Below are 15,644 nucleotides of genomic sequence, written 5' to 3' on the forward strand. Positions count from 1 at the left end.
TATATATTGTATTATAAAACAGGAGACATTAAATTTGTAGTTACTACTGAAAATCGAACAATACTTTGAGACAGCTGCTTTTTGATGTTCTGTTGATATTAATGAAGTTGTTTTCTCGTGCGTTCTTTTGTGTGATTCATTTGTTAAGTAGTGACACCGGAGGCCATAAAGCATTTATAACCGGCACGATCGTTATCACGCAAGAAATACATTTGATCGCCCCTCGGCAATAACTGTACCTAGCTAAGGAGGTGCTATTTGTGGGTAAGTTATTCTTAAAGCAGCTTTAAACAACAGCCATAAATAGGATAACTGATAATGAAATTGAAATGTAATCTTTTTAGAGGATAGATACGTTTTTGCCTGCAAACGTTTAGTTGGTAGAATTCGTTTGACTAAGATGTCTGAAGGAACGATTGGTTCTGTTTTAACAGTACTGCTTACTGTTTATACAACTCGTGCAGTCCACTCATGTCTTGCGGACGAGCTTTCTTCTATGGAACGAACGATGACAAACCAGCTATCATTGCTGGCCTTAGCTAAACTACCGGAACAAAAACTGTTGAAATTATCATAGTCTTGTAAGGCGGCGTCCTGAGCATGTTCTTGATTTGTGGTTGTCCCTATTTTGATTGCTGAGCTAGGGCGAGTGTTATGAAGGTTACCGTATACCTTGGAGGGAGTGCTTAGAAATTAATTGCCCTGTTTTAAACTAAACCACTGCAAACTAATATCAATGTAAAGTTTATAATGTACTATCTGAAAAAAATTACTTCGCTTGACTGATGTCGCTTCTAGCGAATTTATTGGGTATTAGATTCAGCTGCACGAACAAAACTACACTTTTTTATATATAAGAATATCGAGGCCGAAATTTGCGAAATCTAAGAACACAAGTGGCTGAATGATCTGCCAATATCTTAAGTGATAAAAAGTAATTTAGATAAACAAAAGTAAAAGCCCACAAAGTGGCCTGTCAGTCCGTAGTCACGGAATCCTTTTCACAATGGGGATTACATTCAATTTCTTTGGCACCTCATTTGTCGGGGCGACAAACAAATATATTTGAATCCCGATAACTCGAACCTTCAAGGGAAATCGAAAAAGGTTCGAGTTAGCGAGAGGTTCGAGTTATTGAGGATTCGAGTTATCGGGATTCAACTGTAGCTATAAGGGTCGGCCATAAATGTTTAATTTTTTATGTTTAAAAACAGATTCTAAAGACCTTTCAGCACCAATTTCCATGTTGGAGTGTTTCCTACATTTTCTTATCACCCATATTTTGACATTTGAGGGTGTTGCTATTGAGTAATCGTCCTTTGAGCTTTATTTGTCTTATTTGTGTGTTGACTGCTTCTTCAAATTCTGATTTACTTCCGCAAAACGCTCTGACTGACACTAGTTTTACAAAAACTCGAAACAAACTCAAAAGACAAAAAAAATCAATAGGGAAAGTCGCTCGCTTCATTTAGCCACATGTCACGTCTCGTGCCGCGTATAGTAAAAGTACAGTTCTGGGCTCCAAACTTTGATGATAAATGTACTTAAATTTCCATAACATGAAACAATGCAAGAAAAATAATTTCCATCTGCGTTTTGTTTTCCAGTGCAACACCAATTATAGGTGAAGAATAAACTCGGCGCTATCTTTTGACACATTTTATTCTTCCAATAAAACGATTGCGAGGAACTGAAGTGACTTGTCACTTCATGCATATAATCTTTGATGCTTCATCTGTTTATTTACATTTCATTTTTGGAACAAGTAGAAATGAATACCTAGTTTCCATTTGCCAACCTTGTTTGACAATTATATTGCTGCTTTAAGGGCATTTTTTGTCACGGATTTTACCAGATTTATGAACAGCCAAAATTTTTATTTGTGTCGCAGGAAACCTAAAAAATAAATAATGATCCGTTTTTATTAAAAATTGCTATATTAGAGCAATGAAACTGTTACAAGCGTTTTTGGCTGCGGATGCATGGAAATAGGATACAATTTGAAAAAGACAAACTAAGGTTATATCTTCCTTTAGATGTTAAAAGATAACTTTTTCGTTGGTCAAGTTGCCTACCACTAATTTAGAACAGTTTAGGCTAAAACTCTGCGAAATCCCCGTGATGTAGCCCCTCTAACTTTGATATTGAATTGCGTTCAACTGGTTCGGTGAATTGGCAACTACTGTTCTTGAATGCTGTAGGAATATTTGTCAGTGCACAAAAAATCCTTTTGTTGTCGGTAGTCTGACTGAATTCCGCATGTAATACTAACACAAGCGGAACATGAAAGTCTACCCAAAAATTAATTAAAACTAAAGTCCACAGTTTGCTCTGAAATTAAAACTTTTGGTTATATTTCAAATGTATTCAATTGCCAAAACGTCCTCCTTCCCTTATATTTGCGATAATTGTAAACAATATCCTTTTCTTTCATACTCTAATTTCAGCAACCATTTGTTTCGTTGTTTCACATTTGTAGATATTGCTTATGAGTGTGAATTGAACTAGATAAGCGAAACAATATTTTGTCTTTTCATACCCATAAAACCTGACAACTTTACGAGGACAAATAACGCGTGGGCAAACTAAAGCGTATCTACTCTTTTCCTCACTGATGGCCTTAGTTATTGAACTCCTATGAAGTTTGAGTGGTATGACAAAGTTGACAAAAGTGATATTGTCCGTGAAGTGATATTGCTGACAAAAATATTGTTCGATTTGTACAGGTCGTCAAGTGAGTCCGGTGCAAGATGTCAAACAGGAGTCATCTCATCTAACCTCTCATTGTACAATCTGTAGTTTTACTCTCTTTGAGGACAAAGCGGAAATTTGGGAAGGAAATATTTACAATGTTCGGTCGATAAGCACGCAATATTCATAAAAAGGTCATAACAGCTTTAGTGGAGGGCCGTAAAAGATGTAAATTTGCGGGAAGCTTTTTTGATGTGCATTATCGGATTACCTATTCTAACTGGTGCACTTCGAACTGTTATTAAAAAATTGACTTTGCTATTCTGTACGACACGTCGAAGTTTCTCACCTCAAGGAAAATCTTCTAATTTAACATGTTTGACAATAATAATGCAAGCAACCAGACTGTTGACTTGATGGCCGAGGATGCATGCCCACCGCATTTCACTACAACGGCGGAGAGGGTCGGTAAAATAATCGCGTACATCGTTATATTTGTGATTTCCTTTTCTGGAAATACACTCATTATTTACGTGGTCTGCAAAAGCAAGAATGTACAAAGAAACGTCAACTATTTAATTTTAAACATGGCTGTCTCGGACTTATTCACCCCAGTGATTGTGGTTCCCAAAAAAATTGTACATGTCATACTAGATATTCACGAAGTTGGGTGGCTATTAACCGGACTGGCAGGAGAAATAACATGCAAGCTGGTCCACTTTGTGCAAGATTTAGCTGTGGCTGTCTCAATTTTGACGCTAGTTTTAATAGCTCTTGAAAGATTTGTTGCTGTTACGTTTCCTCTCCGGGCTAAAATGATCACATCTAGAATGCGAGTGGCATTGATCTTGTCAACGTGGATAATTGGCGCAGCACTTTATGCTCCTTACTTATACACCTTCAAAGTAGTCGAATTTGGTTCTGAAGCGTATTGTATAGCAAGTTGGGAGCCTGAGTTTGAAGAGCCCTCAACCGGAAAATTCTACGCCACGTTTCTTTGCATTTTGCTCATCATAATACCATTTGCACTTCTGGTTGCGATTTACACGATCATTGTGCTGACTCTGATAAGACAAAGAAACACTTTGAGAGATGCAGTCCGCGGCGGGGTTATTCGCGACAAAATGAACAGAAATGTGCTCAAGATGGCCGTGACTATCGTGGTCGTGTTTGCCATTTGCTGGGGTCCTTTAAACATTTTTATTTTTGTTTTGATCTTTGTGTGGAACTGGGAAGCGCCCCTCTGTGCACTCGGCTCTTTTCCATTTATAGCTGAATTCTTTGCCCATGCCAACACCGCTATAAACCCTTGCGTGTATTTTGGCTTCGTGGAAAATTATCGTCGTAGTCTGCGAAATGTCCTGACTGGTTCTTTCTTACATACGAGTGTTCGGGAAGCTGGTAGCAGGCTGAACGTGCGTCGCGAAACGTTTGAGTTGACGACCATTTCTCGCGACAGAGCGTCCAGTTCAGACACTAAAGCTGCAGGAATTTTAATGGTCTCTTCAAAAAGACTAAATGTAAGATGTGAAAGCAAAGGGACAATCACGGAGACATTGTAATTTATTGAACATCGATTTTAAACATGGGCTATATTTGGTGATAAGGTTGTTTGGTCAGGGTCTCAAAGTGGGGTTGGCCAGAACCCAGAAACCCTTAAATGTTGGCCACGTAGCCTTGAGCCTCATTAATTGACTGCTTGGAGTCCTCCTATTGTTTTCCTGCAGAGAGGGGAGCTCTGGGAACGCTTGACACACAGTCACAGAGCTTAGAGTCCGGACGAAGACGAAGCCCTGAGCCCTGAAGCCCTTGAGACACTGTCTGTTTGGCTCATTTCTGAGAGACTCTTATTAACGGAAGTAGCCGATATGATTGCTGTATGGTATAACCCTTTCAACATATAATACAAAAAACAAGTTCTTCGTGAGTCGAATGTACATCAGAAAATCTTCTACAATGTCAGTAATGATATAAAATGCAAAAGATCTTTAATAGCCGTTTGATTATGGCCCATGGTCTTCTTTTCAGAATCTTACTGCAGTATGTTTCCAGTCAAAATGTGCTACTTTTTATTGACCTCATAGTAACAGCTTTAAATTTTCATTACGTAGTGATAAGTTAGTCGATAGTCATCAGTAATATTTATTTGTGGCAACTGCCGTGCGAATTGAGGGTACGGTAAATTAACAAACAAATATTGCAAATTGAATATAAACTGTTTAGGATCACAACTGGAAGTGGTGTAACCAGTTGACTATTTACAAATCAGTTGGTGTCCATCTAAAATAATTATTTAATTATATGCACCGCTCCTACAAAAACCATGTATGATTATAAACAGTTATTGGATGAGGTTTTTGTGATATCCAGAATAAACAAGGTCGAGGTAAAAGATAACACTAACCGAGATCTTGATTATTCCGGATATCACAAAAACCGAATTTAATAATTGTTTTATTATAAATTGTTTTTCTGCAAAAAATAAGGACAAAACGACTACAACCGTTCTATTAATTCCTACTTGTCGTCTTGCTTTTGAATGCTTTTCTCTCAAGGTATTCGTGGAATAGTTCCATCGCAATCATTGTCGGTCATTTTGTGTTTTCCGAGAATGTATTGTCCAGCAATTTTTCAGTTAAGGTACATGTTTTGCTGGGTTGAAGAAGCGAATCGACGAACTATGAATTTCTTTCGCTGTCAGATGTGTCCCACATGCTTCTCGGAAATCATGCATAGCGCGCCCAAGATTAGTGAATAATCTGCTAGCAGATTATTCACTAATCTGTAGGTTGCGCTGATTCCCAGAATTAACTGTAGGCTCTTAGCCAATGAGAAGACAGATAGTGACTACAATGTATAATAATACAAGTAAAGTCGTAGTTCACCTTTCTCCTATTCAAATAAAAGAGCGATAACTTCATCATAACGGTACCATCTGAATCATTCTCACGCAGTTGTAAGACACGGAGGGTTATAAGTAGGATAAAGCAGGGGGTCTTTCGCTTTTTTTAATCAGTTTAATCCCGCGCGCATAATGACAATAATAGTCTTATGACTAATAATATGCTATTGACCTTATTGGATAACAAAGCGTGTTCTCAAGAGGTTGTGTTTCCTAATACCATTATGATTCTACGTTACATTTCTTGTCTTACTTTTTCTCAAAGGAGGAAAACGGCTTTTTTTAAAGTTACATGTGTAAAATCCTCGCCTGTGACACATGGGTGTTTCTTTTTATAAGAAACAAATTAAAAAATGTATCCACTAATAGTATTCTAATATAATATAGTGTAATATTAGTAAAATTGTTTTGTATGTGTTTCAATAAAGGTAAAAATGCTTTTTAACCACCATGAAACAACAATAACATCAAATACAAATTAATTTGTTTTCAAAAGTGGAAAGGTACGTTGAAAACTTTAATCCTTGCACTCCTGAATTGTTCCCCAAACGCGTTTTTCACCGTTAAACTGAATGTTTGGTGCTATGATCCTGAATTTTGCACACTGCAGCGACAATTTGTTAAAGATTCCATGGAAAAATGTACAATATTTCACTTTGGTTCATGTGCATAAGCCAAAATTTGGAGGGTTTTTTGCTGAACCGTTACGTTATTTTTTCTTGCTCCTTTTCCTTCCTTTTTTTCGGCTTTTTTATTCTCGTTACTTTTTCTTGTTATGTTCTTTTTTCTGACCGTTAAGGTTTTGACCTAATGAACGGAAAACCCTGGAAAGGGAACCTTCATCAATTGCAGGTGTATTGGCCTGTTTAAGCAATGATTTTGCACCAAAAACGGACCGTGTTTCTCTTTGATTATCTCTGTCAGAATGCAACCGAGATCCAAAATAAACAGTCCTGTAGAAAGGTGAACACATTGGATTAAATGTAAAGTTTAACGCTGGAAAAAAAATGTAAAGTTTAACGCTGTAGAAAGGTGATCCTAGCTCTATCAGCTGCTTATCACAAAAATCCACTGTCATGCACATTGACGACGTCACAAAATCTTTGATTGTTTTTATATAGTATATTCACAACTTTGCCTCATTACAACCAATTTTTTAAGTTTCCAGGGCGTAATAAAGTTCTTCTTAATTCTGTTTGCACATAATGCAAAATTGCCAGACGTGTTTGTAGCCCAGCTTATAGCGATATACTACTAACGTTATCTTTATCACATTTTGCCTTTATTGTTTCAATTGTGACCCGAGGTTATTATCAAGGCCACACATACATTGTATGCAACTTGATCTTTTTCGTCTTTCTTCTACTCCTATTTTCTTTATTAACTTGAACTATTTAATAATTATTCTTTGAAATCGAGGTGAATAGTGGTAGAATATTCACCGAGCCGCGGAGCGGCAAGGTGAATATTCTGCCGCTATTCACCGAGATTTCAAAGAATAATTGTTTTAGTATATACACACGAAGTGATCTCAACAACAAGCGATCTCAAAGTTTTCAGAAGGAAACCATTTAAAGTCGATTTAATTGACCTCTCAATTCATGTGTGGAAAAAGTACATATAAGCGGCACTAACCGACATGCGCGAAACAGTTTACAGAATCTTCAAACATGGCAAATCTAGTTAATCTTCGATAAAATCCTCGTCACAATCTAGCAAAATGGTCCTTTAACACCACTCAAACCTGCAATCTGATCAAAAACCTGCTTGCAAAACATTTTGACCGTTGAATCAAAGCTTTTGAAGTTCGCTTGAATTGAAAATTGAAAGAGCAGTTGGCGAAGGATCCACCTGAAAGTTTGGATTATAAGCTTACTGAATGTCTGCAGAACTGTGGTGAAAACTGGATGTTTTCTTGCACAAAGACTTTTTCCTGAATATTTGTGGGAGGATCTTGGTTGAATAACACTTGATGTTGCTGCCGATAAATTTGCGGTATTCATTTCTGCCGATGCCGGGCGAAGAGTGGCTGATGGTAAGCAATTGTTCATCGTTTTAGTACTCTAGTTGTGTGGACATTGTGCTGCAAATTGCGAAATATGTAGTCTTCTCTTACTTTGAAAACAATCAGGCCAAATTCCTTAGCCTTTTTTGTCTTTTCTGGTTCAGCATCTTCCTGTATTCTTAGTATTTGCGATTCAGAAACGCCGGCGAAACGCGAGTTTACGCCGGCCATTTTGTTTCAGTTTGGATCAAGCATTATTCACTCCGTAGGGAGTGAATAATGCTCATTAGCCCGAGATAGCGAACCAATCAGACTGCTTGAAACACCAAGATCACTGAGTGTGTATATACTAAATAGTGATACCCACCACTTGCAATTGTCTGCAGTCTATTTGATACCTAAAATCTATTTTATATTACATTTTAAAATTTGGTTGAGCATGACAGCTGTTAGTTAGATGCAAACATGTGAGACAACAGCCATCACGGTAAAAAGCTTACGGGAAAAAATTCTGACAATATTATAAGAAGAAAAATTCAACAAATATTAACAAAAGAAATGGCCAAAACGGTCACTTTAACGGTCGGCAAGAGATGAAAGATGAATATCTTACGGCACAACATAATTAAAATGACACAACAAATTTTCCTTAAGGCAGCAAAAATAAACTCCTACCAGCAATATAACATAAACTCGTAGCAAAAACGTTCAATTCACGTAGGCAAAAGAACATCAACTCGCGGCAAAAGAACTTTAACTCGCTCAAAAGAAGATCAACTCACGGTAAAAAAAAAATCATCTTACCGTTTTTTTTTTAATAAACCCAAGGCAAAACAAAATCAACAATGGCAAAAGAAAATTAAAAACGAAGGCAAAATAAAAGCAACTCACGGGAAAAGAAAAAATGCACTTCAATGGAAAAAGCCTGCAAATGTACATGTACTTCAAAAACGGTTAAATGGAAGCGAAAAGTAGCAAAGAATACGAAAACCGGCCGATACAATTTCGTTCAGAAAGTGAAAGCATATTTTTGGTTTAGCAATTCATTAAAGATTGCTTCCTTACATTTGAGTCCTGTACTTTACTTCTTCTTTATTGTTGTTATAATTATATTCAGCGGAGGTAGTCGATTCTCAGCCTAGCCTCGTTTCAGCACTCATTTTGTAGTCTTGCTGATAACAGCTGCGGAGCCGTAAATAAGTTTAACTGAGGTAAACTGCTTCAGGTAAACTGAAAGACTGCGTTATAAAGTTAAAATCTTGTTCAATTTTTTTCCGAGGTGAGTTTTGCATGCAACCGCGCAGCTGTCAATACTTTTTTAATTTCACCGTTTTGCACTATTAATTTACTTTTCTGCACTAGTTTGGGATGAATTGACGTGCAGAAACTGTCGCTTGTATATTAATATCTTGGATAATGGCGCGGAAACTCCACTATAATATCAGGCTGAACGGCATCTAAGACAACCAGCGCATCACATTTAACCGAGCCCTAACTTTTAAACATTCCACGATCGTCTACGCAAAGGGCAAAAGAACGAACAATTACACTTGCACGAGGAACAAGCGAACAAACTCTTGAGGCCTTCGCGATCATTGCCACTGAAAATGAAACAGATACACGGGTTTATGGCGCAATTTGCGTACGCCATGTATAAGGCAAAGAACATAAAGTGCCATAAACCACAGGTTAGCGGTTGGTTTTTGTCCCACACAAAGAACTGCAAAAATGCTAAGACATTGAAAGGTGCCCAGCATAATGCAAATCCCATGACAATGGCCAGAACCATCTTAAGGACGCTCCTGTCTCTCTTCAGTCTTTTCTTCTGTTCCTTAGCACTCACTGATTCCCCACCTGGCAACTTTTGAGACCTGAGCTTTACAATGATGATAGAGTAAAGAATTGTCATAAGCGCGAAAGGGATAAGGGCAAAGACTAAAAACATTGCCAAGTAGTAATTTTCCAACGACGAAGACTTTCCAAAAGCTTCGTTCCATTGCAGCTGACAGGCAAGGTGTCCTTGGGACACCACAAGTTTGCTGGCGAAGAAGTACGGGGAGTGAATAGCCATAGCAACGATCCACGTCGCAAGAATGTAGAATGGACAAAGCTTGGCGCTGACAACTGGGGGACGGAAAGGGAAAACCACAGCGCCAAATCGATCCACTGCTATCAAGACCAAGCTCTGGATGGACACAGCAGTGGAAACGTCTTGCACAAAGTAAGCCAGTTTACACAACGCCAAGCCGAAGGTGCCATCTATGAGCCAGTAGCCGATGTACAACTCGGTGAGAAGACGAGGGAAGACAAAAATTGCGAGGATCAGGTCAGACATGGCCATGTTTACGAGGAGGTAGTTGATAGTTCTTCTCATGGATTTTATCTTGATGACAATCGTTCCAATAAGAAGGTTCCCCGTAAGCGACACAACAATCATTACACAGTACGCAAAGGTCTTACCGATCCTTTCTGCAGTGGGATAGACGGAGCAACCTGTCGAAGGCTGCGTACCGTTAGGTGTGGTCAGGTTTGTCATCCTGAATGCCAAGCTGTTGCTTTCCTAATCCCCGGCGAATGAAATGAAATTCGAACGCGTTAAAAAGACAGATATAATGTGTGGACTTCCTGTAGTATATCTTCACCTGCCCTCTTATGAAGATTAAGTGGTTTGATAACTTTGACAGAAATAAGGTTTATTGCTTCGGAAGTGAAAAATAATCGTTCAATTTGCATCGGTCGTCAAGTGAGTCTAGTGAAAGATGGCCACCTCAAACTTTTCTATTATTCTTACTTTATAACGAAAGGCTAATTGCCTTTGAATTAAAAGCGGAAATTTCGGGATAAAGAATGTATTTTACAATGTTCGGTTGATTGGAAGCCGATGTTAAAAAGGGTTATAACAGCTGCTGGGGGAGAATATGGAAGAATTTTTCAAATTTTAAATTAAAGAAAAAATTAATGATAAGAAGAGATTGCGGGAAGTTTTTTGATCGTCAATATTGGATTACCTGTTCGAAGTGATGTAATCAAACTTTATTCAAACATTTTTTGACGTAAATGCTATTTTAAAGTTTTTTAAATAAAAGCATGCAGCCCTACTAATTATAATACAATCAACGACGACACAAATAACTTAAGTACACAAAGGAAGGGTTTTCGGGAATTTTAATAAGGCCGTTCAAAATTGTTTTAATTTTTCGACAGAATAAAAACGACGTGATAACAAAAGTAGCGACACAGAGCAGGAGTTTCTGAGGCATCTTCATAAACAAGTTTAAACCGTTTCATTAAGCGTCAATCCCCGATGGATGAAAATTTACCAAGTAATGAAAAATTCCCGCACGATAAAAGGTTATCGACAGATTAAAAATTAAACGAAAAATACCAAAATTACAGTCAGGATTTGACATTATTATCCTTTTTTTAAATTCTGACGCTGACTTATTTGAGCGTAAACAACGCTCATAATGTACTCAAGACGGCATAAAAAACGGCTTTTTAACGGTTTCACATTTGTACCCGCGCGCGAGTGACTAATACAAATACACGCGAACGCTGCGCGAGACTATGAACATTATGTAAGTGACTTATATACATCAGGGATGTCTATGTGTTCATTTCCCGCATTCTGGTCCCTCTGCGAATGCCACGCTTCTAGGAAAAGCCTCTTGTGGTAATCGCCTGGCTTGTCCACCACCGCTGCATGATTGAAATCCATATCATGGCCAAACGTGTTCGCGTGTTAAAAATTCTTGACGGGTAATAATTGTTCGGGTGGTTGCCAGCCGAAGTAGCAAAGTTAACTGCCGAAAGACGTATCAGCATTTTTGCTAGCTGGAATGATATCTGATTTTACTTAAGGTGATTCCACTGAAATAGAAGGGGTATTAAAAATTGTCTAAAACTTGGTCCAGGTTACAATTATGTTATGAGCATTAAAAAAATGAAATAAAAATGGGGGTCACCGCGCTAGTTTTTGTGTAAAATGGATGGGCATTATAGTAAATATACGACCCGCGAGGTAGGAACCCTAGTAATTCGAATGGGGAACTATTGTTTCTAGAAAAAAATCATTTTTGCATTAAAGTGTTAGTCTATTTCAACAAAATAGACTTTGATCTCATATTAAAAACTATTCTTATTGTACAGGAATTAAGATAACGAAAGAAATTGAAGATTTTGCTTTGTGCGCACGTTAACGGCACTACCTAAAAACGTGTTTTGCAGCATTAAAATTAAAATATGTCAATGTAGAATTTTAAACCTTATTTTAAATCGCGTTATATTGTTGACAACCGTATGACATTTAAATTAATGCATTAAAAAATGGGGGTCACCGTGCTCGTTTAAGAGAAAACGACCATTTATTTCCCTACCGAGCGTAGACTGAAGGGAATCTCGTAGTGTTTTGTGTGCGCGCGCGCTCGTGCGCGCGCTAAATGACGCGAAAACGTATGCGCAGCAAGGATGCGCAATGCAATTCCGTGGAATCACCTTAACGTAAAACGTCACCCTACATATAATCTTTTTTTACTTAATTACAACTTAGTTTCAAATAATTAATATGACAAAAGTATTTAACATTACCTTAAAAGTAGAGTATGGCAGCAGAGAGTTAACAGTAGCATCTTAACTCAACAGGCCGCCAACGCTTTGGTTTTGCATATATACAACTACATCTACATCTACATCTACATCTACATCTACATCTACATCTACATCTACATCTACATCTACATCTACATCTACATCTACATCTACATCACATCTACATCTACATCTACATCTATATCTACATCTACATCTACACTTTATTAAGCCGGTAAAAAATCTTAAGAGATCACACCAACTGTAAAAATAAAAATAAAAACTAATACAATAGGATATTAAAAATGTTAAAATCTAAATACAACTAATACAATAAATGAAGAAAATATAGTTTTGGTTCCCAATGTTTACTGGAAGAGAACTAATGTAATAGTTCTTAGCTCTTCCCAAGACATAGCTCCCGATTATAGCTGGTCTGTTGAATACCGTACGATAAATATGTTCTTGATAGCCGGACCAGTCTGGTAAGTCGGGATCTATGTGTCCCGATGCCAGGACCCGTCAACTAAACCAGCCAACTGTTCGCCGGCCAGCCAGCCAGCAAGACAGTCTGCTCGAGCTAGCACTTTCTCGCGATTAAATTTCGCTTCAATGCCAAATAATGCCCCAAGAAATCGATATTTACTATCTTCTTAGCACATAAAGATAAAGCAGGAAACGAACGGTACGAACTAAGCTACATAAACCTACAACGTGACCAAACTGCCGAAACAACCTCTTGGCTCCAAAATCATTTGCGTTCAGTTTAATCGACTTGTCTACCCAGGGTAGTTCAACTCGTATAATTCAACTCGTATAATTTCGGACTAAAGGCCAGACAAACCCACTCAGCCAAACTCATTCAATCAGACCTTATTCTGAGCCTTCCACAATGGTCTATGCATAACGCAGAACTGATCAATTGCACTTCCGTGAGCTACAACCGAACATCTTGTGGCCTTTGCGATAATTGGCACTGAAAAAAAAACCCAGATACATGGGTTTATGACACAATTTGCTAACGTGAATCAAAGATTACCAAAGCCTCAGCTGTGTTTTTTTTTTCAACTCACGGAAAAAGAAAATAACTCACGGAATTACTACACTTTGATGCAAAAAGCCTGAACATGTACACGTACAACAAAAACGGCTGAATGAAGGCGAAAAGCAGCACAAAATGTTTGAGAAGATCCGAAAAGTGGCCGATTTACTCGTTCAGAAAGTGAAAACGTATTTTTGGCTTAGCAATTTATTAAAGTTTGTTACCCTACATTTGGGTCTTGTACTTTACTTCAGCGGACGTGATCGATTCCCAGCCCAGCTTCGTTTCAGCACTCATTTTGTGATGACAGCCGTGGAGCCGAAAACAAGTAAACCCGAGGTAAACTGCTTCAGTTAACTTGCACAAGAAATATAACTTTTTATTGTTTTGCTTTCGGCCGTAAACGTTTTTTCGTTTATTACAATTTTACGGAATATAGAAAACTTTAAAGGAGATTGTGCGAGGAATATTTTGGAAGCAAATTTTTTGTCGCTCGCTTTCCTCCCGCGTTGCTGCCTGATTTCACTGGAAATTTTGCAGATTAAATTTGCCCACTTAATACCACCTTTTGTGCCTTATGTTATTGAGCGAGCGCAATGAACAGCTCCAAGACTAATCTCTAAGCTTTCACCTCTTGTAAAAATAGAACGCTTACACCTTTCGTCTTCAAAACTAAAAAGTAACCGGTTCTTAGGTAGTCTGGTTGGTATTTCTTAGAGAAGTGAAGTATTCAAACATTTATTTTTCGGCGACAATTTTGCAATCAGCTGTCGGCCTCAGCTTCATCAGTACTAATTGCTTTTGCAATTATTTCTCGTCTCTCTCACTTCTTGATAGTTGGTTATTTTTGTCGTGCTTGTGTACTTTGTGCTGTTGTCAAGCCTTTTCATTAAAATTGCGTTATAAAGTTCACCATTTTGTTTTTTCAAGATGGATTTTGCATGAAACTGCCGCAACTTTCAATTATTTTTAATTTCACTTTACTTTTATGCACTAGTTTTGGATGAATTGACGTGTTTTTAGCCAATCAGAATGCAGAAATAGTTGCTTGTATACTATTATCTTGGATAATGGCGCAGAGGAAGCTCCAGTAAAATACGGGTGTCGGTAAAACGCCGACTCGGGGCCGGGGCCGGGGTCAATTTTTTTTTTTTTTTTTTTAATTTACCGATTCAGAAAAAAAATTCGATTGTTGAGGAGTTTTCCTGACTGAAACATGTTACAACAAACTGACTCTGTCGAAACAAACCGCTCTACTTCTTTGAAAATACAGTAGAACCCCGGTAACTCGAACTCTGAAGGGGAACGAAAAACAGTTCGAGTTAGCGGGGTTTCGAGTTATCGGGGTCGATTGAATATTTAATATGCCAAGTTATAATAATTGATAGTTTACTGATTTTTCAGCACTCCAATATATAGTACAGTACAAATTAAACTTATCTCGTCAGAAACTCTAACACGATCATAAATTGTTATGTTAAGAGTGGAAAATGGCTGTCACATACGTGCTCTGTTCCTTGCTCTAATCATTGGGCAACCGCGGCGAGTTGCAAGAACCGGAATTCGAGTTATCGGGGTAAATTTGACCCAAATTTTAATCAAGGGAAACGAAATTTGGTTTGAGTTAGCGGGGTTTTCGAGTTATCCGAGTTCGAGTTAACCGAGTAAAAATGAATGGAATGGGTGAAACCAACAAGGGTATCTATCGGCTTTGATTGGCTCATTTCAAACAACACGTCGAAAGATGCTGTCGAAAGATGCTGTCGAAAGATGATGTCGAAAGACAGACGTAGAAAAAAGCGGGTGTAAATTATTCGATTACAGAGAAGTAGACAACAACATCTTACCGCTAAACTGTATGTAAAAGTTAAATTTCATCTCTCACCTGTAAGTATAAGACCTTAACTGAAATTCTTCTCTTATACTTTTGAACTTATAAGGATCAAGATTTGTAGCGAATTTGTGAAGGAAATGCTTTTTTCGACTCGAAATGACCCACACGCTAATATAAACTTTGTGATTTTTTTTTTCTGAATCAGAGAATTTTTTAAAAAAAAAAAATTAAAAATTGACCCCGACCCCGACCCCGGCCCGAGTCGGCGTTTAACCGACACCCGTAAAATACAGGCTGAACGGCATCTAGAAAAACAAGGGCGTCACATTTACTCCAGCCCTAACTCTGAACATTCCAAGATCGTCCGCGTATAGGGCAAAGAAACGAACAATTGTACTCTTGCACGTGGAACAACCAAACAAACTCTTGAGGCCTTCGCGATAATTGCCACTGAAAATGAAACAGATACACGGGTTTATGGCGCAATTTGCGTAAGCCATGTATAAGGCAAAGAACCTAAAGTGTCATAAACCACAGGTTAGCGGTTGGTTCTTGTCCCATACAAACTCAAACTCCAAAAAAC

The 15,644-nt window shown here is 38.0% G+C and overlaps 3 protein-coding genes across 3 annotated transcripts in view; 1 reads left to right on the forward strand and 2 right to left on the reverse strand.

Annotated features, from left to right (window-relative positions):
• The window catches only part of LOC144655020 (WD repeat-containing protein 19-like), a 10,639-nt gene extending 10,166 nt beyond the window's left edge, over nt 1-473 (reverse strand). Inside the window, exon 1 of the mRNA XM_078515240.1 lies at nt 445-473. Within this exon, the coding sequence (XP_078371366.1) occupies nt 445-473 (29 nt within the window). The remainder of the gene's footprint in view (nt 1-444) is intronic.
• Nucleotides 36-4,688, forward strand: LOC144652989 (QRFP-like peptide receptor). The gene is made up of 2 exons (XM_078512888.1): nt 36-264; nt 2,727-4,688. Exon 2 carries the CDS (start codon nt 3,066-3,068, stop codon nt 4,251-4,253), a length of 1,188 nt encoding a protein of 395 aa, XP_078369014.1. The 5' UTR covers nt 36-264; nt 2,727-3,065; the 3' UTR covers nt 4,254-4,688.
• Nucleotides 4,689-8,886: 4,198 nt separating this feature from the next.
• Nucleotides 8,887-10,134, reverse strand: LOC144652993 (RYamide receptor-like). Its single transcript, XM_078512891.1, has one exon. The coding sequence runs from the start codon at nt 10,132-10,134 to the stop codon at nt 9,097-9,099; it is 1,038 nt and encodes a 345-aa protein (XP_078369017.1). The 3' UTR covers nt 8,887-9,096.
• Between the last annotated feature and the right edge of the window lie 5,510 nt (nt 10,135-15,644).

The sequence above is a fragment of the Oculina patagonica genome, chromosome 5 (genome assembly GCF_052425735.1).
Source record: "Oculina patagonica isolate OP01 chromosome 5, crgOcupat, whole genome shotgun sequence".
NCBI lineage: Eukaryota > Metazoa > Cnidaria > Anthozoa > Scleractinia > Oculinidae > Oculina > Oculina patagonica.

Excerpts from the sequence above, each read along its gene's own strand:
- LOC144652989 (XM_078512888.1), top strand. The coding sequence starts at position 3,066 with ATGTTTGACAATAATAATGCAAGCAACCAGACTGTTGACTTGATGGCC.
- LOC144652993 (XM_078512891.1), bottom strand. The coding sequence starts at position 10,134 with ATGACAAACCTGACCACACCTAACGGTACGCAGCCTTCGACAGGTTGC.